We start from the raw sequence: 25,832 nt of genomic DNA, 5'->3' as shown, positions 1-25,832 counted from the left end.
TTTGTGTGTTCAGGTACACTCAAGGTCAGTGTGGCAGGAGTGAGTGAGCAGGTGACAGGGAAACGATAGAAGGTGAAGCCAAAGAAGCTCCCAGAGCTGCACCAAGTAGAACCAAGACAGAGGCAAGGGCTGGGGGATGGAACTTGACTCTGTGTTTACAGAAATGACTTGTCCCGGCCGGGCGCAGTGGCTCATGCCTGTAATCCCAGCACTTTTGGAGGCCAAGGCGGATGGATCACTTGAGGACAGGAGTTCGAGATCAGCCTGGCCAACGCGGTGAAACCCTGTCTCTACAAAAAAACAAAAAAATACAAAAACTAGCTGGGTGTGGTGGTACATGCCTGTAGTCCCAGCTACTTGGGGGGGCTGAGGCAAGAGAATTGCTTGAACCCAGGAGGCAGAGGTTGCAGTGGGCCGAGATCACACCACTGCACTCCAACCTGGGTGACAGAGCAGAGTGACACAATGTCTCAAGAAAAAAAAAAAAAGAAAAGAAGAAAAAAGAGATAGACTGCCAAAGGGTTGGAGATCTCCCCCTCATGGTGCTTCCTTTGGGAACAGAGAAGAAAAGACGGTCACCCTTCATCTCCCAAAGCCCTTCCAATGTGCCAGGGAAGCAGGTGCAAGTATTGAGTGCTTGTTGGGTGCAGACTCATGCATGCCGTCTCACCATGGGAGGCTGGTGGTTTCAGCCCTACCTGACAGATGAGAAATCTGAGCTCAGAGGGTGACAGGACTCAGCTGAGACACACGGTCTGTTTGCATGCCAAAGCCTGGATTAGCACCCAGGCTGTGTGACCCCACTCCCTCACACCAACCAGCCGGCCTCTCAAGCTGTCTACGGTAGCAGGGCCAGGGCCAGGATGCTCTGTGTGTTGGCAGGAGAGTGCTTCTCAGACCACCCCAAGAAGCACACACTTGGAGTGGATGTTTGGTTTCTCCTGCTCATACTGTCTGTATCCAGTCCTGCTGCTCCCTTCCCAACTGCTATATCCCACCCCGGTATCAAATTGTTAGGGTGCTTACCAGCTTTCCGAAAAAAGAAAAACAAAAAGTAAGTCTAACTTAAACTTAAAAGTCCATTGCTTCATTTCACCTCCTCTCCTAGTCCTCATTCGTACCTCCGTGTCATAGCCATTATTAGAAATCAGGAAGAATTTCTAAATCTTCCCCTGGTAATGAAACGTCCAGTTCTGTTTCACTGTGCAGGGTGTCCCTGCAGGGGAGCAGGTGAACGGAGCAGGGCATGCTCAGCCTGGGCAATATGACAAAACTCCATCTCTTTTTTTTTAGAGACAGTGTCTTGCTCTGTCGCCCAGGCCTGGAGTGCAGTGGCATGATCTTGGCTCACTGCAACCTTCACCTCCTGGGTTCAAGTGATTCTCGTGCCTCAGCCTCCCAAGTAGCTAGGATTACAGGCGCGCACCACCATGCCTGGCTGATTTTTTTGTGTTTTTAATAGACATGGGGTTTTGCCATGTTGCACAGGCTGGTCTCCAACTCCTGAGCTCAGGCAATCTGACCACCTCGGCCTCCCAAAGTGCTAGGATTACAGGCATGAGCTGTCGATCCTGGCCGAATCCCCGTCTGTTTTAAAAAATAAAATTTTAAATCAATCAATTAATTATTAAAAAGTAGAAAAGGCCTCCCTGGCTACAGGGCAGAAACTGGAGGAAGGGGTGTGGGTAGGAGGCGGTTGCACTAATTTGCTGGTGAAGCCTGAATGACTAACTGAGAAACGAGGGCTGGCAGGCACTGCAGGTCAGCTCTGAACAGACCCAGAACCACACACACGGCACCTCCTGGGCTCCGGAGCGCCGTGCCCAAGCCCCTCTGGAGTCGAGAGAGCAGTGACTGCACTTTGTCTCCCGCCTCAGTCCTGGGAGCAGCAACAGCCGAGGCCCCAGGGGACTGCGAGAGCTCTGGGCTGAAATGTGGTCTGTGAGACGGGCCTCGGCCTGGGACCAATTTTGAAATGAAGAACTCGGATGGACGGTTTGGAATTAATCAAGTGAACAAAAAAGGCCCACGGAGCACCGCACGTTCACACGCTCTCTTGCACTCTTGTAGTTCAAAAACAGCTTTGATTATAAAAATGTAATCAGTTAAATGATTTATCTGAAATATCCCAAATTCATCTGTTTTTAGATTTCAACATCCTCCATCTCATTTCTGTCAGACCCCTACAGTGCTGCCCCACAGTCCCCAGATTCTAGTGGAGCTGGGACTGGATGAAAGCCGACTCCAGAGTCCCTGATAATGGCATGCAGACTGGAACCTCAGGGAGATGCAATCAGGGCCACCATGCTGGCCGTTCTCCCCAGGGCCCTGAGTCTCTTGCGTCCAGCCTCTTGTCTTGGTCCAACGCTGTCCCCAGTGTCCCCATGAGTGCCCCATGTGGGGCAGCCCATTCACAGGAGGCAGCCACCCCAGGTCAGCAGGGCCCAAGCTGCTGCTGCGCCCTCGGCTCCCAGATGCCTCCTGTATCTGCTGCAGTTTTTTGCATCCTCCTGGCAGCAGCCCAGGTACCTCCTGTCCACACCCAGCTATGGGAGGTGACTTAGCAGGGACAGCAGTGTAGGGGGCCCAGCAGAGGGGGTTGGTCCTGCGCTTTGCTATTTTGTCTGTGATATGTTTGCAGCGTGGTCACTGGCAGGAACCCCCTCCCGCTTCCCCTGGCAACAGGCCAGCCCCACAGCATCCTCGCCCCATCACATGGAAGAAGATGTTCACAGACCTGCACAGGGTCACTGAGCCAAGCCCAGGTCTTCAAAGCAAATAGACTAAAGAGAAAGCAGTGATTTGGGTGTGAAGCTGCCCCCCACCAGGACTCAGGGCCGGCACGATGTCCAGCCCATGCAGTGGAGACAGAATGGTCCCAGGGGTCTATAGTCCGTGTGGCTTCAGGCACGTCCCTAGCCCCGCCAAGCCTCAGCCCCTTCAGCTGTTGGGGGAGCCAAGGAGATGACCCCAGGAGAGCTTCAGAGTTGGGGACACGGACTGGGTTCAGGGACCGTTCCCGCTGCTCTGACCGTTACTGATGCCAGCCAGGGGAGCCTGTGAGGCTGAAGGCGCCCCTTTAGGGCCTGAGTCCTCAATGGCCAGCGTTCTGGCTGATCGCCCAGGCTGTGGCCCAAGGGCAGGAGTCCAGCGCAAGAGTCCGCCAGGGCTGGAGGCAGCCTTCAGCAGGTCAAGCGCGCCCTCTAGTGTTCCCTGGCCGGGCACGAGAGCCAGCAGGATGGACGATCATTCTGAGAATCGTTCCCTTCACCGTTGTTGATCCATTCAGTGGGTATTTACTGTGTTCTCGTTATGTACGAGGCGCTTCGGCATTTGGGATACAGTAGCAGGAAACACATCCAGGGGTCCCTCCCCACTTGGAGCCTGTGGTTGAGTGGGAGACAGAACAAAATCTCCCACAAATTCCAGCTTCACTATGCCTCGTGGCCAGGGCTAGGAAGCGGAGCTCCTGTAACCCAGACCTGCCCTGGTCGGGGTCAGGGGCACCTCCTGGAGAAAGGGAGGTGTGAGTCGAAGTGAGAAGGTGAAGAGGATGCTGATCAGTGGGGAGTTTCGGAGGGAACATCCAGAGAGAGGGTGCACCCAAGATGGGCCGGGATGGTAAGGGCGTAGCGGGAGGTGAGAAGCCCGTGGCCCGGGAGCACCCAGCCTTGAGGAATTGGCCATCTCTTGTCCACTCTGGAGTTCCACCCTGGGTGGCTGGACAAAGGGGCCTACAGCCCCACCCAGCCAAGCTGAGAGCCCTCCCCGGGCTGGAGCCTGCGGCCTCATCTTCCCAGCCACGTAGAGGTTCTGGGCACAATTGAGCCAGGCGCTGCAAGGTGGAGGGTCTAGCCTGAGAAGGACCAGGCTTAAACAAAATCTTTGCAAACCCCTCAGTCTGCCCGGGGAGCAGAGAGTTCCACATCACCAGGGGTGTGTGAGCCAAGGCTGCACATTCTCCAGTCAGGAAGGGCATCTGTGGTAGGCACTGGAGCCTTGTGGCTGGTCACTGTGGGAGGAGAGGTGGCAGGAAGACAGAGCAATGAGTCCATAAGTGAGAAACTGGAGGGGGTGGGAGCTGAGGAAGGCTTCTCAGAGGAGGTGACACATGAGTCTGGAAGGAGGCATTCAGGAGGAAGAGGTTGCCCTTGAATGCCAGGCCGGGGGTACAGCTTTGCCCTGAGGGCAGTGGGTGAGGGTGTGCCAGGTGCTACAGCAGCCAGGGGAGGGGCAGTCAGCAGGAAGGGCACAGGGCTCGAGCAAAGCTTTGGGCTGGTGTCCTGGCCTCTCTGAGCTCCAGATCTTCATCTGTGAAATGGGGATGATGAGGCTCCTGCCTGGCCGGCCTGTGGTCAGGGCCAGTGACATCTAGACAGGGAGGGAAGGGCCCACATTGCTTCAGCTCCACTCTGTCCCCTGGCTTCATTTGCCCCAGGGCTGGCGCAGCGCATCACAGCTACTCTCATCAACCCACCTTTCCTCTGCTGCCCGCTGTGAGCCCAGATCCAGGGAGCCATTCCATCCGCAACACACTCAGTTTCCAGAGGAGGAAACGGGCTCCAGGGAAACTCAGCAGCTCACTCCAAGGTCTACGGGGCAGGACATCATCATCAGGATGTGCCCTGCTCCTTCACTGTGCAGGAAGGATGGGTATGTGGGGCAGGAGGCAGGGAGCCTGGCGGAGGCTGGCCCAGGAGGATGGGAGGACTGGAGAGATGGACCTGAGCTAGAATTGCAGGCTCACGGGCTCACCGACGCTTGCAGCGGCCGGCAAGTGAGAAAATAGGTGAGGCTGGTTGGGCGCAGGAGAGCAGAGAAAACGGCAGGGCCTGGGGTGAATCGGGGGCACCCGCCCCATCAGGGTGCAGTTCCGCACATGCAGTCACCACTACCACATCTTCCAACATTTCCAGAGAAGCTGGAAATCCAAATGCTATAAAAAACCTTTGCATTTTTAAGGGTTTCAACCAATTCTTTACCAGTGGGTGACAACTGTCTGTGGAAACCAAGGAGAGCCCACCCCACAGCCTAGGGGGCAGCTCTCAGGGAGGCCAGGAAACCAACCATGCCCCAAGGGTGGGGCAGGAGGGCAGAGCCTGGCCTGGGCATGGTCCAGGGGCCACAGGGCGAGGCAGAGTGACTGCAGCTTCAGGGTGTGCCGCGAGCTGTCCTGGTCACGCTGTCTCCCTCTAGACTGCCTCGTGGAGTTTGGCCACGCTGTGGCGGTCACCCTTCTGTGACGGTCACACTTCCGGTCAGCTGCTGCTCCCTACTCCAGATTTCCACCCCATCCATGGCTGGCACCAAAAGGAGCTGATGGTGTGTTCCCCCAGACTTCCTTCCACCAGAACAGCCGGCTGTGCCTGAGCTGGTGGCCCAGGCAGCTCAGTCAGACACATCCCGGCCTGCCGGCCCAATCCTCTATCCTCCCTCAGCCTGCGGGAGTCAAGCTCTTTCCTCTCTGCCACACTAATGAGGAACAGTATTGTCTGATACCTGACAGGGTAATCATGTCCCTCCCCACCAGTCATGGGCAAATGTGTCATTTCAACAGGTATTTTGGGATCGGTTCAAAGGCACTGCGCTGTAAACACTGCCTCTGCTAGCCATGATGTGTGACATGGACATACGTGTAATTACTTCCAGCACACTCAGGCATCACCGAGCAGGCCCTCTCCCCAGAATAGAAGCCAGCTGGTTTCACAGCCTCACAGCATCATAGAGCTGAAAGGGCCCTGGGAGGCTTTCTAGGCCGAGGGTTACAAATCAGATGCCCTGCAGAGCTGGCGAGTTACCTTGTCATGGGCAGCGGGCGAGGCGTGAGACCGCAGGGAAGGGTGGAGCCTGTGGGCCAGGGTCTGCGAGATCTCCCAGCTTTTCAAGAAGAGCCCAAACTCTGGACGTTTATGTAAAAGGTTGCAATTTTTAAATGTGACAAATTCATTTGGTTTGGGGTTCTTTGTTTTTTTGTTTGTTTGAGACAAAGTCTCACTCTGTCACCCAGGCTGGAGTGTAGTGGTGCCATCATAGCTCACTGCAGCCTCAACCTCCAGGGTTTAAGCAATCCTCCTGCCTCAGCCTCCTAAGTAGCTGGAACTACAGACATGTGCCACCACACCTAACTTTGTTTTTTAGAGATGGGGTCTCACTGTGTTGCCCAGGCTGGTCTTAAACTCCTGAGCCCAAGCGATTCTCCTACCTTGACCTTCCAAAGTGCTGGGATTACAGGCATGAGCCGTTATGCCCAGTCGGGGTTCTTTTAACTGCACGGATCAAATAAAACCTGGCTCCAGGAAAGACATTGCCCAATTCCAGCCCCTCACATTACAGATGGGCAGCACAGAGGGCAGCAGCCCAAGCAAGGCCGAGGAGCACGTGAGGGGCAAGTCTCTGACCTTGGTGCAAGCTCTTGGGACCCCACCCAGCTGAAGCTCCTACAGTTTGCTGAGTTGAGGTGCATAGGTCACTACAGAGCCCACTCTACAAAATGCCCTAGGTCCCAGGACGAAGTGATCCAGGAGCAACATTGTGCCACCCTCAGGGCACCAGCAACAGCTGGGCTGAACCTAACTTGGAGGGTCTTCTCTTCCCTTCCCTAGCACGAAGAATTTGAGTTTGGGAAATTGCTAAGCCCTGGACAGTCTTGCTGCAGCCCATGTGTGTACAAAGAGCCTAGGCTGAGAAATCAGAACCATATGGTGCTGACCTGCCCTGAAGGGGGCTGCCCACCCACCCCTCATCCACCAGCCGGCTCTAATGAGAGCTGGGAGGAGGCTCAGGGAACCTTCACACAGGAATGTGCACTTCCCAGGCTGGGACCTCAGGCCCCACCAGCCTTGTAATTTGATGAATTGTCAACATCTGGGGCATAATTACTAGGCCCTGGCCTGATAATCCTGGTAAGCCCTTCTTCCAGGGGCCTTGTCCTAGTGCATTTTGAGGGCTCCATTCCCTGACAGGAGCCGTCAGCATTAATTACAGCCAGAAAGCAAGACAGGCACCCAGCTCTGGCCGATTTGAGCATTTACTCCTGTCTACATCTAAACGCGGCCAGCTTATTTGTTTGGTTCAGTTCAGCAGATGCTGGAGCCGATCTTGGGGAGCGCTGGGCCACAGTCAGGAGGACAGGGCCAGCCCTGGACCTTTCCCTGACATAGAGCAAGACAGTCAGCACAGGCTTTTCCTGGCAGATGAGCATCACGACACTCCAGGGATGGAGCCACCATACTCCACATCCCGAATGTACTTCACCAGGAAACCTCCCCTCTTTAGCCACACGGTTATAGGACCACCAGGTTCAAATGCCCGCTGCGTTAGTACCAGGCCAATTACACTGAGACAGCAGGGTTTGTTGCAGAGAAAGAGTTTAAGGATTGCAGGGCACCCAGCAAGGAGATGGAGGAGACCCTCAAATCCATCCCCCTGAGGAGTTCTGGGCCAGGGTGTTTTAGGGGATCATGGAGGGTGAGGGGCTGGAAAATTGGGGTCATTGATCGGTCAGGGCCGGGGGGCTGAAATCAGCAGGATGTGGAGACTGCACTCCCGTGAATCAGCTCCCACGAGATCCTTCAGACCAGCTGACTTTGTAGTTTCACTGGTGTGCAGGCTCTGAAAGAGTAGGGAAAAGGTAGTTTTTTACGTTCAAATTGGCATCTACAGAGCAGTTAGGGGGAACCATGACCCTGTAAGAGAACCTGCGTGATTCTGAGGCAGCAGGAAAACAGTTCCGAGAAGGGGTCAGGGAGCACGCTGACCTCATGATGGTGCTGAGTGTGCCGCAAGCTTGGTTTATTTTTGTTCCTCCCCCTCCCTTCTTCCCTAATTAACTTTATAACGTTTATAGGGATGGTTTCAACACTTGTTAATATGCCTCAAAAGATGGCTCTGTGAACCCGGCTTAGGAAATACGCAACAGGCTGAGGGAGGGAGAGAGCAAAGCCTCAGCTTCACAGGTGGCAGAGCCAGCGGCACCGTCCAGGGTCCTGCTGCTGGCCTCTTGGAAGGCCACACACGGGTCGCTCCCAGCACTGTCCCCCAGGGCCAGGGCAAACCCTAATCCGGTGTCTGCTTGACCGTGGGGCCTCACATCTTGCATTGGTCTGGGAAACAAAGGCCACTGACCCGGGACCCAATTTGAACTTGTTCTTTGAGAGGAGAATGGTATGACCTGCATTTCACAAATGAGAAAACTGAGGCTCAGGGACACCCCGGTCCCTGAGCAGGGCAAGGGACTGAGGCAGCACCAGGGCTGGGGGAGGGCTGCCCATCCAGGGTCCCAGGACAGCTGGCCGCCTGGCCTGCTGCTCATGTGCAGCCCAGAGCTTTGTTTGTTTCTCACACATCCGGAAACATCCTGGAGCCCGGCTGGTCTCCACGGGGAAAGAGTGATTGAAAGCAGAACCAAGGCTTGTAAACAGCTGTGGGGTTTCTCAGAGGGCAGAAGGCATTGAAAACCTCTGGTGGATTCAAGGGCTTTGATCAGGCGGGGGAGCGAGCTGGACGGTCACGAGCATCTCCAGGCACAGTGCTGTGTCATCCATCGATGAGGAAGCTCAGGCTCAGGGGACAGTGCTGTGTCATCCATCGATGAGGAAGCTCAGGCTCAGGGGACAGTGCTGTGGCATCCATCGATGAGGAAGCTCAGGCTCGGGAGGGATTTGAACCTGGGCCCTGCAAGGCTGAGCCCTGGCCTTCGCTCTGTGAGCTGGTGGTAAACCTCCCCGAGCTACTTTCCTTCCCACTCCTTCTATGGGAGATGCTGGGAGAGGAACAGGGCAGCTGATGGCCAGTGCCCTATGGTCTGGGGCAGGGGAGGGCTGCCTGGATAGGAGAGACCCCCCACCCCGCCGCCAACCACCACCCAAGGCATGCCCCCGCCCAGTCTGGGGCTCTGCCCTTCCAGACCGCCCAGCTGCTCAGAACAGCCATCATTCTGCTCAGAAGGACTTCCCTCGGGCTTAGACATTTGGACACTTGCCCTGCCATGCCTTTGTCCAGCCTGACCACACCCCCCACCCCATGCATTCCTTGGCTCCATTCAGACCAGCCCCAGGCCCTTCCCTGAGGCGCTTGTCCTCCTCTCAAGCGCACCCAGAGCCGGGCTCAGCCCCCGCTCCACCAGTAGAAACACTTGGTTTGTAGATGGTCTGCACAGCCTCACGCCTCAGTTGCTTTGCTATGACTCAGCCAGGCACTGAGTCCATTGAGGCTGAGTCCACTGAGCCCATTGCAGGGGTGGAAGGAGCACTGTCCTTTTAAAGACCCACAAAGTAAAATGATGGCTCAGACAGCCCTGCAGGAAAGAAACCTATTCCACAGAGTGTAACCCAGTGTTTCTCAAACTTACTCAACCGTGGAACCCCTGTCTCCAGGCAAGCCTGTTGGCACCCTGCAGGGCAGTGTGCTGTGGGACACCAGTTTGGGAAAGGCATTCTGTAGGGTAACTGTGGGCAGGGTCCATCCCCTGGAGGTTCACAGCCCAGGGTCCTCCAACCCAGAGGGCAGGCCCAACTTCCCCAGGATAGGAGGGGAGGTCAGAACCACATCCCTAAGCCAGGTCAGTGAATCTGACTCCAAAGCCCCAGGCTGCTCCTTCCTGGCCCACCTGGGAGTCCCCTCCTCAGTGACCGTACGCACCCAGCAGCTTCTCCAAGGTCAGCCACTGCCCCACACAGAGAGCTCGGGGGCCTGGGCACAGCTTTCTTGCCTGGGTGTCATCCTGGCTGTGGGTCGGCTCTGTCCCAGGGGCTGGCCCAGCCCCGTCTGCTCTGTCAGTTTTCACACAGGGAGCTTCAGTGCCAGTGCAGGCACCAGCTCGGCTTCCGAGAATTGGAATTGACTTCCCTTCAGCCCTTGGTGGGGACTCCCAAGAGCACTGTGCACACTGCACCCTCTGACTCTATCAGGAAGCTACAAACTGAATTCACTTGTAAAAACTCCCAGAGCCCTGTGATCACAAATACAGGCGGGGTCTGTGGTGTGAAAATTGGTTTTCTGTCACAGACGGGGCTTCTCACACATCAGAAAGAAGCCTTGGGGACCAAAATCTGCACCATCAGTGACCCCCCAGGAATAGTCCTAGCTTGACAGAGGGCAGCATCCAGCTCAGGAGGCAGGAGGCCTGCGGCCATAATAAGGTCCAGTCGGTGGACACTTCCAGAAACAGCCGGCAGCACTGAGATGCTCCCTCTGGGGTTGAGGCCAAGGGGACAGCCTGGGCTCCCTTCCACGGGCACTTCTAGAAAGGCAGAGCCCTGTGGCTCTGCGTGCTTCACATCCAGGGGGCCTTGGGAGCAGGGAGGATTTAACAGAGGTATGCAAGGCCTAGAGCAGGAGAGAGTGGCCGGGAGGCCAGACAGCACCACGGCAGGGGCCTGCGGTGCAGACAGGATGGAGACCCAGGGCCCAGACCTCTCCAGTTGCATGGCCTTAAGCAAGGTCTTCCCCTCACTGGGCCTCAGTTTCCTTCTCCGTAAGGTGGGGATGATGACATGTACCTTACAGGGTTGCTGTGTGATTGAGACCGAGTGGGGGCCATGAAGAGCTCCTTGAAGAGACCCAGGAAGGACTGGCGGCCATGTGTGTGGGGTCAGGCCCGGGGGAGGAGTCCAGGGTGGGGATGCCTAGTGGAACGTGACCTTGAGGACACCCAGCAGGGCTTGGGTCGAGGGGTAGGGGGACAAGGGGCAGAGCCAAATTTAGTGTACTACTGAGGGCAGAAGGCCTGGGGGTGTGGACCCCAGGATCAGGACAGCTAGGAGCTGGCAAGAGGACACTGTCCAGCTAGGGCAGCTCCGGGGAGGCTCATGGCAAGGACTAGAACTACACCTGTGATGGGGGCTGAGGCCCTGACCTGGGGCCCCCAGGGCCTGAATCCCCAAGACCTTGGAATGCCCCCACTCCCACTCTTCTGGGACCCCAGCTGTCCCCAGGCCATCACTCTGATGGCCAAACCCTCAGTGACCACAAGACTGGTGGCCAGAAGCACTCTGACACCAATTTTTAGAACTGCCTGGTTTCCTGCAGCCAGCAAGGCCCTGGCCGCAAGCCCCACATGGAGTGGCCACTCTCACACCATCTGGGAATGGGCAGATGGGCCATCTCCACACGAGACAGTCTGGAGGTTGAGCCAGGGAAGCCACCAGCTTACCTCCTACCTGGCAGGCACGAGGCCAGCTCCCAGCTGTGTCCAGAACCAGAGGCCAGGAAAGTCTTCCTAGAGCAGGAGGCTGTCCCGGGGGACGAGCTGCCTCCTACCAGCTGGAGACGCAGGGAAGGCACTCCAGGCAGAGGGAACAGAGAGCCGAGGGATGAAGATGCAAAAGAAGCCAGAGAGCTCAGGGACGGACGGGGTGCAGAGTGACCAAATGGCTGAAGCTGGCTCTGGCCATGGAGGACCCTGATGCTGGGCCCGGGAGTCCGTCCTCAGCCAGCGGAAGCCCAGAGAGGCAGGGACAGCCTGAGCGAAGGCTGCGTGAAGGCCACCGGTCGGGGGCCAATGAGAGGCGCCGAGGCCAGCGCAGCCCCTCTGCTCCTCCGCCGCCTACAGGGTCCCCCATCCCTCCTTGGCCAGGCTGCTCTCTTTTGCCTACAGGGCCCTCCCCTCCCCCCGACACACACACTTGTTAGGTCCAAATACCGCAACGTTACTGTCCCCACAATGCGCCCTCCCGGCTAGGAGCTGACAGAGCCTCCACCTCTCCACCTCTCCGCCTTCCCTTTCTACTATGCAGCGCGTGCGTTTGCAGCATCGTCATTCTTGCCATACTTCCTTGGTTTGACTTCGCACACATTTTCCGGGCACATGCTGCCTGCCAGGCCCCATCCAATACCAGAGGCACAGGGATTAGACCCTTTTCCTGACTCTACAGAGGAAGAGTTGTACAGACCCCACATTAACAACAGGTCTTGTCACATGTGACAGAATGTATGTGGTGGGAACAGGGACAGATGGCCTGACTCTGGGAAGGAGAAAACCCTAGAAGCCTTCCTGGAAGAGGAGGTAACTGAGCTGAAGATGGACAGAGAAGGGAAGGATGTGCCCAGCAGGTGGACAGTGTGTGCAAAGGTTCAGAAGTGTGGAACTGTGTGCGTCGTTGCTGCGGCCAAGAGTGAAGTGTATGTGAGGGTGAGGGGACAGTGGTGGGGAGGAAGAGGGGGCTGACAGAGACCAGGCGGCCCTGGTCCCAGCGTCCCTGCCAGCTGGATTCCTCCCCACTCCCACACAGAGGGGAGCCAGGCGAGGCTTTGTTGAGTGGGTGGTAGGTGGACAGGGGAAGGGGTGTCTGGCACGGGCTGCTGTGCAGCTGCCCGTCTGCAGACTCCGCAGGGGGCCTGGAGGTCCCTGAGTGCCCCCACTCTCTGGACCCACCCTGGTGTGATTCGGCTTCTCTCTGGCTTTACTGTTGTCTGCAAAGGCTGCAGCAATGTGGGAAGCTCAAAGAGCCTTCAAGACTCTGCCAGTTACAAATGACAGGAACTCAATTCAAGCTGGCTTAATGAAGGCAAAACAAAAGTATTGATTAGCTCTCAAACTGATGTGTGCAGGGGTAGTTTCAGCTTCAGGCCCTCGACCCTGTCTTTCTGTCTGTCTCTCAGCTCTGCTTTCCTCCCTGCTGGCTTATTCTCAAGCCACGTGGTGGTCCTTGGGAGCTCCAGGCTTAGCCCCATCAGAAGAAAGCCCCTAAAGCCCCACCATTAAGTCCCAGGCAAGATGCTCATGGCTCGCCTTGGATCCCAGGCTCATCGCTGACCCCATCACCCTGGCGGAGGGAATGCGGTCACGTGCCCACCCCAGCAGCCCACCCAGACCCCATGGGTTGAGATGGGGGGGTGGTCTTTAGAGGAGAACTGGGCTCTCTTGTCAGAGGAGGGGATTCTGGGTAGCAGACAACACACAGATGCCTCCCCCTCCCTCAGCCCCAGGCCACATGGACTGAACCCGGACCCGGGGCTCCCACAGGCTTTGTGTTCTTGTCACTGAATAATGCACCTGGGTCATAAGACATGGAGGAAGTGTCATCCCCGTGTGTAACCTGTGTTCTCTCTCTCTCATTTTCCAGGGACCCCTGGGTTTGGATGGCAAGCCCGTAAGTGATGACAGGGCAATTCCAGGGGGTCCTGGGCTGGGGCTGCCACTGTGGGGCTAGGAGTGACCACCAGGCACTGGAGGGAAGCAGCCACTGGAACTTGGTTCAGCACAGAGAGAAGCCTTTTGGGTGTCAGAATTGAGTTCAAATCTAGCTCCACTACCTGCTGACGGTGACCAAGGGAGGCCTCCTCACCTCCCAAGCCTGAGTCTTCTTGTCTGTCAAGTGGGCACATGAATCCCTCTCTCAAAGGGATGCTATGGACCTATGGAGAACTGTGGACGGCACAGTCCCTGGGGTCTAGTCAGCCCTCAAAGCATGCGAGCCCCTCCCAAGCAGGCACAGGCACAGTGTCCTCGCTATATTCTCAAGACTGCCCTGGTGGGCATCAAGCTGAGTTCTCAACATCTGGGCCAGGAGCCTCAGCAGATGAGCAAAACATGCAGGGAGACATAAGCACAATTAAATAAGTAATCTGAGGTGGATGGATGGATGGGTGAGTCGGTAGATATATAGATGGATGGATGGATGGATGCTGACTGGATAGGTGGATGGATGGATTGGTGGGTGGTTGGATGGATAGCAGATGGGTAGGTGGGTGGGTCACTGGATGGATGGATTGGTGGGGGAATGGGTGGATGGATGGATAGTAGATGAACGGGTGGATGGATGGATGAATGGATTCGTGAGTGGATGGGTGGATGAATGGATGGATAGATGGATTGATGGATGGGTGGGTGGATGGATGGGTGGGTGGATGGGTAGATGGTTGGATGGATGGTTGGATGGATGGATAGATGAGTGGGTGGATGGGTGGATGGATGGATGGGTGGATGGGTGGGTGGGTGGGTGGGTGGGTGGATGCATGGATGGATGGATGGATGGATGGGTGGGTGGATGGATGGATGGATGGATGGATGGACAGATGGATGGGTGGATGGATGACTCATACAGGGATGGACAGATGGAGCCCATACTCCAAGGAGCTGCTACCATTAAAGAAGAGAATGCTTTTTTTTTTTTTAAAGAAATAAGAAAGGAAAAAGAAGAGAATGCCTCTGGAGATAGAATCTCTGTCTACTGCCTGCTTCTCAGATTCCAGAAAGATGGCTTGGGGGCAGTGGTCTCCCACTGACAACGACAGGGCGGGTGCTGAGCAGTGGGGGACCGACCGTGTGTGCTCTCTGAGAGGAGTGGCCAGTGCATGTGCCCCTTTCTCTGCTGCAAGGATGCCAGTGGGCCCTTGTTGGTCACCCCCAATTCCCCCATATCCCTCATGCTGAGGACTGAGGTGTGGAGCTTCCTTGGGCCACCCAGGGCAGCTCCCATTGAGGGCTGACAGCTCGTGTGTAATTTTCCACTCAGCCGCCCACAGTTCTGCTCAGCCTCACGGGCCCTTCTGCCCTCAGAGGTATAGGGAAGCCAGAAGGGGAGCCAGCCTAGGCGCCTCACTCAGGCCTGTTCTTTCTCCACTTTCCTTCTCCAGGGACTTCCAGGCCCGAAAGGGGAAAAGGTAAGTGATGCCAGAGGCTGTGCAGATGCGGTAGGCAGGTGAAGAACCCCAGAAACCTGCCTCCGAACCCCAGTTCCAGTGTGCCCTTGAGCACATCACAGCCCCTCCCAGAGCCTCAGTTTCCCCATCTATAGAGTGGGAATCACAGTGCCTGCCTTCCAAAATGGTTACAAGGCTTACATTTCACAATACGGCCTGCCCCGAGAGTTGAGTCTTGAGTTCTCCTGGGACCAAAGCATAACCAAACTCAGAGGCCCAGTGTTCCCAGAATGACGGGTGTCCAGAGGACTTCATGGTGAAGGGGGGGTGCCAGGAGGGCTGGGGGATTGAACCATGCCTGTTAATGGTATTCTCTGTGGGGAGGACACCCCTCAGGAAGACATGGCGGACAGCTATCTCTGCAGCCCCTTGGGAGGAAGGCTTCCCTGCCATCAGGCACTAAAGCCCCCTAGAAAACAGGGACCAAGTGCCTCAGAAAGGGACAGAAGAGACCTGTGTTACCCACAGTAAAATCAGGGGAGGAACCAGAGCAGGCCTAGGTGTGCCAGGGCCAGCTGGGTGCTCCCACAGCTGGACAATGTCCACCCCCAACTCCGAATTTGGAAATGGGAAGTGAGACCTGCAGATGGGCCCTGCTGTGATTTGGCAGCTCAGGCCAGGGCAGGAAGGGTTCCCGCCCAACCACCAGGGCTGAGGGAGCCGTGGGGAGGCATGGGAGCTGGTGTTCAGAACCTCGGCTTTGCATTCCAGCTCCACCACCAACTGTGTGGCCTTGGCCAAGTTGCTGGGCTCTGTGGGCCTCAGTTTCCCCATCTGTAAATTAAGACCAATCTCACAGAGCCACAGGAGAGATTGCATGAGGTCATGGTCTCAACGTTCTCGTCAATGATGACAGACTAGTGCAGGTGGCAGGTGTCCTGATTACCTTCCCTCCGGCCTTGGCTGATGCCACCGCGTCATAGAAGTGATTCCATCAGGAGCTTTGAAACCAGAAAGAACTGGTGTCTTGGTGTCTATTGCTGCTTAATGCGGTGCCCCAAAACTTGGCCGTGTAAAGCAACATTTACTCATTACCATCCCTTCCAGAGGACACAATGGGAGGGGCTATCTCTGCTCCACAATATCCAGGGCCTCGAATGGCTGGGGCTGCCCCCTAGATAAGGGAACACCTGCCTTCAAGCCCTGGATCTGCTAGCTGTGTGACCTTGAGCAGGTTAAGTGGCCTCACTGTGTCTGCTTCCTCATTGGAAATGGAAATAAAAGTAGGGCCTGCCTGCTATTTTTGTTAGAATTGAGTCATACCATGTCTGTGAAGCACTGGGCACAGATGCCCGACGGGAAATGTGAAGAAACAGTGAAAGCCGTGGTGATGCCTCTCCCTGTCTTTTGTTCCCAGGGTGCACCAGGAGACTTTGGCCCCCGGGTAAGAACCAGGCGTGACCTCCCTCACTGCCCACATGGTTTGCTTTGTGTAATAATGAGGCATAACTGGTGCTGCTTGTGGGTCCCAGCTCCCTGCAGCTCATCACAGAAAGAGGCCAAGAGACCTCTTCCCCACCCATAGCACCGGTGGAAGCCCCCAGGGACCTGGGTTGTGGGGCTGCCACCTCTTGCGCAGGTGGAGTGTCTCTGGAAGATGGCCAGGTCTCCACGCTTACCACTGTGGATGCTGGACAGTGGGACTGGCATGTGACCCCAGACTGGAGACTGAGCGGCCTGAGGACAGCCGGCACCCCAAAAAGAGGGAAGGCTCTGGGGTCAGCAGAACTGAGCTCAAAGCTCAGCTCTGCCACCTGCCAGCTGAGTGATCCCTGAACAAGTCACTTTGCTCTCTGAGACTCAGTTTCTTCAACTGTGAATGGAGGGACAGCCCCCACCCCAAGAGGTTGTTGTGGGAATGAAAAGGTAGTGGGAGCGGCAGTGCAGACAGTGGGGCTGCAGCTTGTGGTCACGGCTGGCGGGGCGCCCGCTCTGCACCTCTGCGGCCCTGAGCTGGGAGCAGGAGCAGGGAAGGGGGCTGGCCAGGCCAAGCCCCACGAACACAGCTGCTCTGTGCCGGCCACATAAAGCTGGTGAGATTGCTCTGCAGTCAAAGAAGGCGCTCGTGCTGAGTTTTAGCTGCTGAGAAAAATCCTGCTTGCTTCCTGATGGGTGTGTGGAGCTGATATTCCAAAAGGGGATGCCCTCTCTTCAACAGACTGGAAGTCCTGAGGCCCAGAGGTCATGAAGAGTGGATCTCCTCCCAATCCCCCAACCCTCCTCATGGAGACTCTCCCTATGGTCCCAGTGTCCCAATCATCGGGAACACCACCCCCAACACACACACACACACAAACACACGGAGACCCTCCCTATGGTCCCAGCGTCCCAGTCATCGGGAACACCACCCCCCAACACACACACACACACACACACAAGTTTAGTGGCTTAATGGCCAGGCGAGGTGGCTCATGCCTGTAATCCTAGCACTTTGGGAGGTCGAGGCAGGTGGATCACTTGAGGTCAGGAGTTTGAGACCAGCCTGACCAACATGGTGAAACCCCATCTCTACTAAAAATACAAAAATTAGCCGGATGTGGAGGTGCGCGCCTGTGGTCCCAGCTACTCGAGAGGCTGAGGCAAGAGAATTGCTTGAACCCGGGAGGCAGAGGTTGCAGTGAGACGAGATGGCACCACAGCACTGCAGCCTGGGCGACAGAGCGAGACTGTCTCCAAAAAAAATTTAAAAAGTAGTGGCTTAAGACTCCAATTGCCATTATCTCTCATGGCCCCCAGCTGGTAAGCGGCCATCCTTGGAGAAGGAGTCTGCACACCCGATCACCTAACTGCCTTTCTCTGGGCTTGGTTAAGTGGCTTTGCCTCCAGGTTTCAAAAAGCCTTGTGTTTTTTCAAATCACCTCCTGCCTTTCTGACCACACAACCTATCTGCTGACTAGATGGTTTTCCCACGGCTCAATCCGGGCTTTATAAGTAGAGACCATCACCTGTACAATCGCCGGATCCTCAAGGTAGACTGCCTGAGTAGGGGTCTGGGCCTGATGTCTTGCTGTGTTACCCCCAACTCACCCCACATTTGCAGGGTTAGACCTCAGCCATCCAGTCCCTGAGGGAGGAGCAGGCGGGCTGGCCGGGAAAGAGCCGAAGAACCTCTCCCAGGATCTGCTCCAGTGTCAGGCCCATTTTCTGCCTTAATAAGTAGAGTGCAGGCCAGTAGTTCCCAGCCTGAGGCCCTTTATAAAAGGAACAGCAGGGAGCTAAGGGGGTGTCTTCAAATTCTTCCTGCTTCATTGCAAATTAAAACAGGAATTACCCGCCACCATCACCACCCATGCCTGGTGCTATAACATTTTGATCAGGACCCTGGCCCTGCCAGACCGAGGGGAAGACGTGAGTGGCGAGTGTTGAGAACTTCTGCTGATTTTTTAATTGGGAAAGCAAGTGAATCTGTGTTAAGTGCAGTTTGCTAGAGAGGTGAGCTATTTCAGATCAGGGAACATCTGTGGATGAAAAGAAGTGTCTCAAAGGGACCACGTGCCTTGGCAGTGAGAGGAGGCTCTGCCTTCCCTAGCTCTGTAACCCTGGGCAAATGATCCCCCACCCCAGCCATTCCATCTGTAAAATGGGACAATAACAGTGAACTGGCCGACTCATCACAAAGGTTGAGTAAGATCATCTTCAGCCGGGTGCGGTGGCTCACGCCTGTAATCCCAGCACTTTGGGATGCCAAGGTGGGCAGATCACTTGAGGTCAGGAGTTCGAAACCAGCCTGGCCAACATGGTGAAACTCCGTCTGTACTAAAAATACAAATAATAATAATAATCCCACCTACTCGGGAGGCTGAGGCGGGAGAATCGCTTGAACCCGGGAGGTGGAGGTTGCAGTGAGCCAAGATTGCGCCACTGCACTCCAGCCTGGGCGACAGAGCGAGAGACTCTATCTCAAAAAAAAAAAAAAAAAAAAAAAAAACTCTTCGGGATATTCTTGCTAGCTTAGTGCTAGGTCTTCCTTTCTTTGTTACAAGAAGGTTGGGAGCCACTGGCACCATGGCCTGGGTATACTCCGTTCCTGTGGCTCCACCCTGTGCCAGTGCAGGGTGGGCACTGCTGGGGCAGTGGGTAGGAGCCAGTCAGTGATCTTCCTTCCTCTCGGGTTGGGCCATGAGGTGGGGCTCTGGCTGCCTGAGGTCTGACCCGGTACTAACATCAAGTCCTAAAGTTGGGGATTTAGTGCTGCATGAGAGAAACTGTGTGGCCCTTCATCATCATCTTTTTTTTTTTTTTTACTTTTATTTTGAGATAATTGTAGATTTACATGTAATTGTAGTGAATAACACCTGTGTACCCTTCATCCAGTCTCCCTCAACGGTGAGGTGACATCTTGCATCTCTGTAGTACAATCTCACAAGAGGAAATTGACATTGATACAATCCACCAACCTTATTCAGATGCCCCCAGCTGTACACACACTCATTTGTGTGTTTAGTTCTGTGCAATTGTAACACACTTGTCGATGTGTGTAAGCACACAAAGGTCCCTCATGCTGTTCTTTTGTAGTTACAATCACCTTCATCCCCCCATCCCTAATGCCTGGCAGCCATTATGGGCTGTCCCTCTCTCTAATGTCGCCATTTCAAGAGTGTTACGTAGATACAACCACACAGTATTAAGCTTTTGAGATGGACTTTTTTCACTCAGCATAATTCTCCTGAGATGCATCTGAGGTGTTGCATGTGTCGTGGCCTGTCCCTTTGGGTTGATTGCGGAGTTGTGTTCCATGATGTGGATGTACTCCAGCTCCTTAACCTTCCACCTACCGAAGGACTTTCGGATTAGTTTCCAGTTTGGGGCTGTTACTAATAAAGCAGCTGCGAACAAGGATAAATGCCCAAGAGTGCCCCTCCATACTTAAAATGAAGCAGGAGTTGACCAACCAGGAAGGTCCTTCAGGAGACACTCAGACCCCATTCTAGAATGAAGAGGGGGCAGCTGGACACACATGCCCTGTCCCACATGCAGCGTGTGCCATCTCTCTCCTTGGATCTGGGCTTCAGGCACTGGAGAGCTGGCACATTCCTTGGCATGTAAAAGGTCCTGTAGGGCCTCTTACACCAAGGTATGGGGACCTGTTCCTTCGTGCAGCCCCCAATAAGTGGCAAAAGGCCAAATAACAAAGTCCCCCGCTTTGAGCCTGCCCCAAGGGCTGGGGAGGGGATGGCGTGGGGCTGCCCATCTGAGGGAGCCTCTCTCTGGAGGCTGGACCCCCTCCCCCTCAGAGTCATGCCAAGCCCCATCTGTTTCAGGGAGACCAAGGACAAGATGGAGCTGCTGGGCCTCCGGGGCCCCCTGGACCTCCTGGGGCCCGGGGCCCTCCTGGCGACACTGGGAAAGACGGCCCCAGGGGAGCACAAGGCCCAGCGGTAAGAGAGGGCCTGGAGTTGGGCCACCCAGGACTTGACCAAAACCCCAAATCCTGACTCCAGAGCCAGCCCCATCCCCATCCCCATCTCTAGTGCAGACCCCACGCCAGCCTTAACCCCAATCCAGACACTAAACCTGGGCCCAAACTTAACTCCAACCGACATCCAGCCCCAATTCAGATCCTGATCCTGACCCTGACCCCATACCCAAACCCAACCCTAACCTCAACCCAGACCCTTAATCCCATTCGAACCTTAAATCTAACACTAACTGGGTCTCTGATCCCAATCAAGACCTTGACCTCTAACTCATTCCCAAATCCTGCTCTACGCCCCCAATTCAGACCCTAACTCTGAACCTTACAGACTCTGACCCTGACTCCCAACCTAACTCTAACCTCAGACAGACCCAGAGACCCTAAGCTGAGCTCAGTTGCAATCCCAGTCCCAATCCTGACTCAACCCTGAGCCTGAGACCCTTCTGGGGACACTGTCTCTGCAGACCTTTATCAGCCCCTCCCCTCGTGCCCCCCAATAGTATCTCAGCCTCAGCTTTCCTCCCAGGGTCTCCAAAGTCTGGAGGCCAGGCCCCATCCTACTACCCCTTTCCCTAACCCAGAAACCCCAGTCTGTCCTTCCCTTCAGTGTGGAGCCTACACCACCACCAGACTGCCACCAGGGTCCCCCCAGTCAGATGGATCCCCCCACCAGGTTCTCCCCCAGTCAGAAGGATCCCCCCACCAGACTGCCACCAGGTTCCCCCCATTCAGATGGATCCCCCCACCAAACTGCCACCAGGTTCCCCCCAGTCAGATGGATCCCCCCACCAAACTGCCACCAGGTTCCCCCCAGTCAGATGGATCCCCCCACCAAACTGCCACCAGGTTCCCCCCAGTCAGATGGATCCCCCCACCAAACTGCCACCAGGTTCCCCCCATTCAGATGGATCCCCCCACCAAACTGCCACCAGGTTCCCCCCAGTCAGATGGATCCCCCCACCAAACTGCCACCAGGTTCCCCCCATTCAGATGGATCCCCCCACCAAACTGCCACCAGGTTCCCCCCATTCAGATGGATCCCCCCACCAAACTGCCACCAGGTTCCCCCCATTCAGATGGATCCCCCCACCAAACTGCCACCAGGTTCCCCCCAGTCAGATGGATCCCCCCACCAAACTGCCACCAGGTTCCCCCCATTCAGATGGATCCCCCCACCAAACTGCCACCAGGTTCCCCCCATTCAGATGGATCCCCCCACCAAACTGCCACCAGGTTCCCCCCATTCAGATGGATCCCCCCACCAAACTGCCACCAGGTTCCCCCCATTCAGATGGATCCCCCCACCAGACTGCTGCCAGGTTCCCCCCCAGTCAGATGGATCCCCCCACCAGACTGCCACCAGGGTCCCCCCCAGTCAGATGGATCCCCCCACCAAACTGCCACCAGGGTCCCCCCAGTCAGATGGATCCCCCCACCAAACTGCCACCAGGTTCCCCCCAGTCAGATGGATCCCCCCACCAAACTGCCACCAGGTTCCCCCCATTCAGATGGATCCCCCCACCAAACTGCCACCAGGTTCCCCCCATTCAGATGGATCCCCCCACCAGACTGCTGCCAGGTTCCCCCCCAGTCAGATGGATCCCCCCACCAGACTGCCACCAGATTCCCCCCCAGTCAGATGGGTCCCCCCACCAAACTGTCACCAGGGTCCCCCCCAGTCAGATGGATCCCCCCACCAAACTGCCACCAGGGTCCCCCAGGACAGCTGCTCAGTTGGCTCATCCATTGCTTGTCACACCAGGCCAGTGGCTTCCCCAGCCTAACGTTCTCATCTGTGGAGTGGGGACAGTGATACTCGCTCTTCAGGTTTGGTGAGAATGAAATAAGATAATGTACTTAGAGCCTCAGCCTGCGGTCTGGCCTGAGATTTGGGCTCAGTTCAATGTGACAACCTGCATCCCTCACTGCTGTCCCTTCACACTTCCTCAGGGCCCCAAAGGAGAGCCCGGACAAGACGGCGAGACGGTCAGTATCCAGGGCATTCCAGAGGCCTGGGCTGGCAGGACCGTGGTTCCCAGACCTGGAAGCCCCTATCCCACACACGCCGACAGGGTCACACGCACGTGTGTGTGTGTGTGTGCGTGCACCTCTGCATGTACATGTCTGCATGTGTGTGCACCCCCCTGTGCACCTGCCCCTCCACCCACCCTGGGGAAATGGCTGGGTGAGGCACCAGCCGGGGGATTCCAGTAACTCCACATTCCTGTGCGGAGGCTGCGGTCCACTTGCCACCACCTGAGCCCTAATGCAGAAGCTGTCCCAGGCTTGAGGAGTCAGGCCCAGGGTGGGCAGCCCAGCCTGCTTCTCTCTGGGATTGGTGTCACCTTTGACAAAGCCAGGATGCTAAGAAGGACAGGCCCGGGAGCAGCCTCCAGTGTGACATTTAACACCTTCTCTTCTCTTGTTCCAGGGCCCAAAGGGACCCCCAGGGCCCAAGGTGAGTACTCCTCATTCCCCATGCCCCTCCCCAGATCTGGTGGGATCGACTCCCCCACCACCACCTCCTATCTCTTCCCCCCCAGCCCCAGTGAAGCCAAGGCAGTAGGGTCAGGAGATCAAATTCCTGGACCATGGGCAAGTTACTGCATCTCTCTGGGCCTCAGTTTACTCATCTGTTAAATGGAGGCACAGTAAACCTTTCCTGCCTTTTTCACACTGAGTTTGCGAGGGTTGAATCATAAAACATGTTAGCTTTTTTGTTTCAAATAGATTTTCCTTTTTTTTTTTTTTTATTTTCTATTCTTTTGAGGCAGAGTCTCACTGTCGCCTAGGCTGGAATGCAGTGGCACGATCACAGCTCACTGCAGCCTCCAACTCCTGGGTTCAAACAATTCTCCTGCCTTAGCCTCCTGAGTAGCTGGGACAACAGGTGTGTGCCACCATGTACAGCTAATTTTTTGTATTTTTAGGAGAAACGGGGTTTCACCATGTTGGTCAGGCTAGTCTCGAACTCCTGACCTCAGGTGATCATCCCACCTCGGCCTCCCAAAATGCTGGGATTACAGGTGTAAGCCACTGTACCTGTGGCCCAAATAGATTTTATTTTTAGGACAGTTTTTGTTTCACAACAAAACTAAACAGAAAGTACAGAGTTTCCATATCCCCCTCCCCCACTGTGAACATCCCCCACTTGTTACAGATAATTCACCTGCATGGACAGATCACCATCACCCAGATGCCATAGTTTACATTAGGGTTCACTCTTGCTGTGGTACACTCTGGATTTGGACAAATGTGTGTTGACAAGTATCCACCACGGTGGTATCATGGAGTATTTACCCTGCCCTAAACATTCTCTGTTCTCTGCCTGTTCATCCCTCGTTCTCCCTAGCCCCTGACACCACTGATGTTTTATCTTTTTTTTTGAGATGGAGTCTCGCTCTTGTTGCCCAGGCTGGAGTGCAATGGCACAATCTCAGCCCACTGCAACCTCTGCCTCCTGGTTTCAAGCGATTCTTCTGCTTCAGCCTCTCAAGTAGCTGGGATTACAGGCGTCCGCCACCACACCTGGCTAATTTTGTATTTTTAGTAGAGATGGGGTTTCACCATGTTGGTCAGGCTGGCCTCGAACTTCTGACCTCAGGTGATCCACCCACCTCAGCCTCCCAAAGTGCTGGGATTACAGGCATGAGCCACCGTGCCCGGCCACCACTGATCTCTTTTCACTATCTCCATAGTTTTGCCTTTCCCAGAGTGTCATCTAGTTGGAATCAGACAGTGTGTGGCCTTTTCAGATCGGCTTCTTTCACTTAGTAATACACATTGACCTTTCATCCATGTCTTTTCATGGCTTGACAGCTCATTCCTTTTTAGCACTGAATGATAGTCCATGTCTGGGTTTATTACCTATTTAATGATAAGCCACAGTTTATTTCCCCACTCACCGACTGAAGGACTTGTTGGCTGCTTCCAGGTTTTGGCAGTTTTGAGTAAAGCTGATGTCAGCATCCATGTACAGGTTTTCATGTGGACGTGCTTTCCCACCATGTTAGCTTGTCCAGCCTCTGCAGATGCCAGCTCTTTCATTTTTGCTCTCTTTGGGGAGGGTGTGGGTGGGGAGGTGGGCTCTGGTCCTCCCTGACGGAGATGGAGCCTCTGGCCTGAGGAGGAAGGATGGAAAGAGCTTGCTTCGCCAGTGCCTCATCCTCCAAAGCCCTCTGAGACTGCAGGAGTCACCTCTCCACTTTCACGAACAGTGCCTTGCCCAGGGTCGCTGAGCTTGGGAGTGAGTGGCTCAGAAGTGGAATTCAAGACTGTCCGCCGCAGCCCTCTGAAGTGTTCAGGGGTCTCTGGGCTGGCCCTGGGCATGGGTCATCAGGGCCACTTCTACCCGAGAAACAAGAGGTCTGGGGTCTGGGCTACACTCCTGTGGTTTTGACCTTGCTCTTGAACTCCCCATTGCCTCCCCCAGGGTGAGCCTGGAGTACCTGGAAAGAAGGTGAGAAGGGCCGATGGAGGAGCTTCCGGGTCAGTGTTGGGAAGTGGCTGGAGAGAAGGGCAGGGGCTAGGACGGAATGGGGATGGGGAGGGGGACGGGATGGGGTGGGAGCCAACCCACAGGGAAGGCGGCCTTCTCTTCGCCAGACCTGAGCCCTCACTGCAGGTGGCTGCCCTGTCCTCACTCTCCGTGAGGCCAGAATTCATTTCATTCATTCATTTATTCACTCACTCATTCTTTGCCTTCCTCAAACACATCAAATTCATGCCCACTTCAGGGCCGGGGGCACTCGTTCTCAAAGTGTGGACCTGGGGCCCACCAGACCCACTGAATCAGAGACTGGGATGGGGCCAGAGTTTGTTTGACCAGCCCCTGGTGCCACTGATGTGAGCTCAAGCTTGAAACCACTGAATGAGCATTATCCTCCCCGGCCTCTTCTCCTGAGCCAGCCTCCTCCTTCACCTCATTCAGCTCTCAGCAAAACCCTCCCCCAAGGCCAGCAGGCGCACTGGCTCACGCCTGCAATCCCAGCACTTTAGGGGGCCAAAACAGAAGGATCACTTGAGATCAGGAGTTCAAGACCAGCCTGGCCAACATGGCAAAACCCCATCTCTACTAAAAATACAAAAATAAATTAGCCAGGCGTGGTCACAGGCACCTGTAATCCCAGCTCCTCTGGAGGCTGAGGTTGGAGAATCACTTGAACCCAGGAAGCGAAGGTTGCAGTGAGCCGAGATTGCGCCACTGCACTGCAACCTGCTGGGCGACAGAGTGAGACTCGTCTCAAAAAAAAAAAAAAAAAAAAAAAAGACCACCCTGGACAATACACCAAGACCTCATCTCTACTAAAAATCAAAACTATTAGCCAGGTACAGTGGCATATGCATCTGTAATCCCAGCTACTTCCAAGGCTGAGGTGGGAGGATCGCTTGAGCCTGGGAGGTCGAGGCTATAGTAAGCTATGATCGTGCCACTGCACTCCAGCCTGGATAACAGAGCGAGACCTTGTCTCAAAAACCAAAATACCAGACCGGGCATGGTGGCTCACACCTGTAATCCCAGCACTTTAGGAGGCCGAGGCGGGCAGATCACAGGTCAGGAGATCGAGACCATCCTGGCTAACACGGTGAAACCCCGTCTCTACTAAAAATGCAAAAAATTAGCCGGGTGTGGTGGCGGGCACCTGTAGTCCCAGCTACTCAGGAGGCTGAGGCAGGAGAATGGCGTGAACCCGGAGGCAGAGCTCACAGTGAGCCGAGATTGCACCACTGCACTCCAGCCTGGGCAGACGAGCGAGACTCGTCTTACAAAAAA

At 55.5% G+C, this 25,832-nt stretch overlaps 1 protein-coding gene across 1 annotated transcript in view; it reads left to right on the top strand.

Annotated features, from left to right (window-relative positions):
* COL23A1 (collagen type XXIII alpha 1 chain) overlaps nt 1–25,832 on the top strand; it is a 348,083-nt gene that overhangs the window by 300,762 nt on the left and 21,489 nt on the right. The window contains exons 6-12 of the mRNA XM_030808513.1: nt 13,065–13,091; nt 14,578–14,604; nt 16,001–16,027; nt 19,905–20,021; nt 22,010–22,045; nt 22,491–22,517; nt 24,492–24,518. Of these exons, the coding sequence (XP_030664373.1) occupies nt 13,065–13,091; nt 14,578–14,604; nt 16,001–16,027; nt 19,905–20,021; nt 22,010–22,045; nt 22,491–22,517; nt 24,492–24,518 (288 nt within the window). The remainder of the gene's footprint in view (nt 1–13,064; nt 13,092–14,577; nt 14,605–16,000; nt 16,028–19,904; nt 20,022–22,009; nt 22,046–22,490; nt 22,518–24,491; nt 24,519–25,832) is intronic.

The sequence above is a fragment of the Nomascus leucogenys genome, unplaced genomic scaffold, assembly GCF_006542625.1.
Source record: "Nomascus leucogenys isolate Asia unplaced genomic scaffold, Asia_NLE_v1 Super-Scaffold_3019, whole genome shotgun sequence".
Taxonomy (NCBI): Eukaryota; Metazoa; Chordata; class Mammalia; order Primates; family Hylobatidae; genus Nomascus; species Nomascus leucogenys.
The sequence above is the reverse complement of the archived record's forward strand: the minus strand, read 5'-3'. Positions and strand labels throughout refer to the sequence as shown.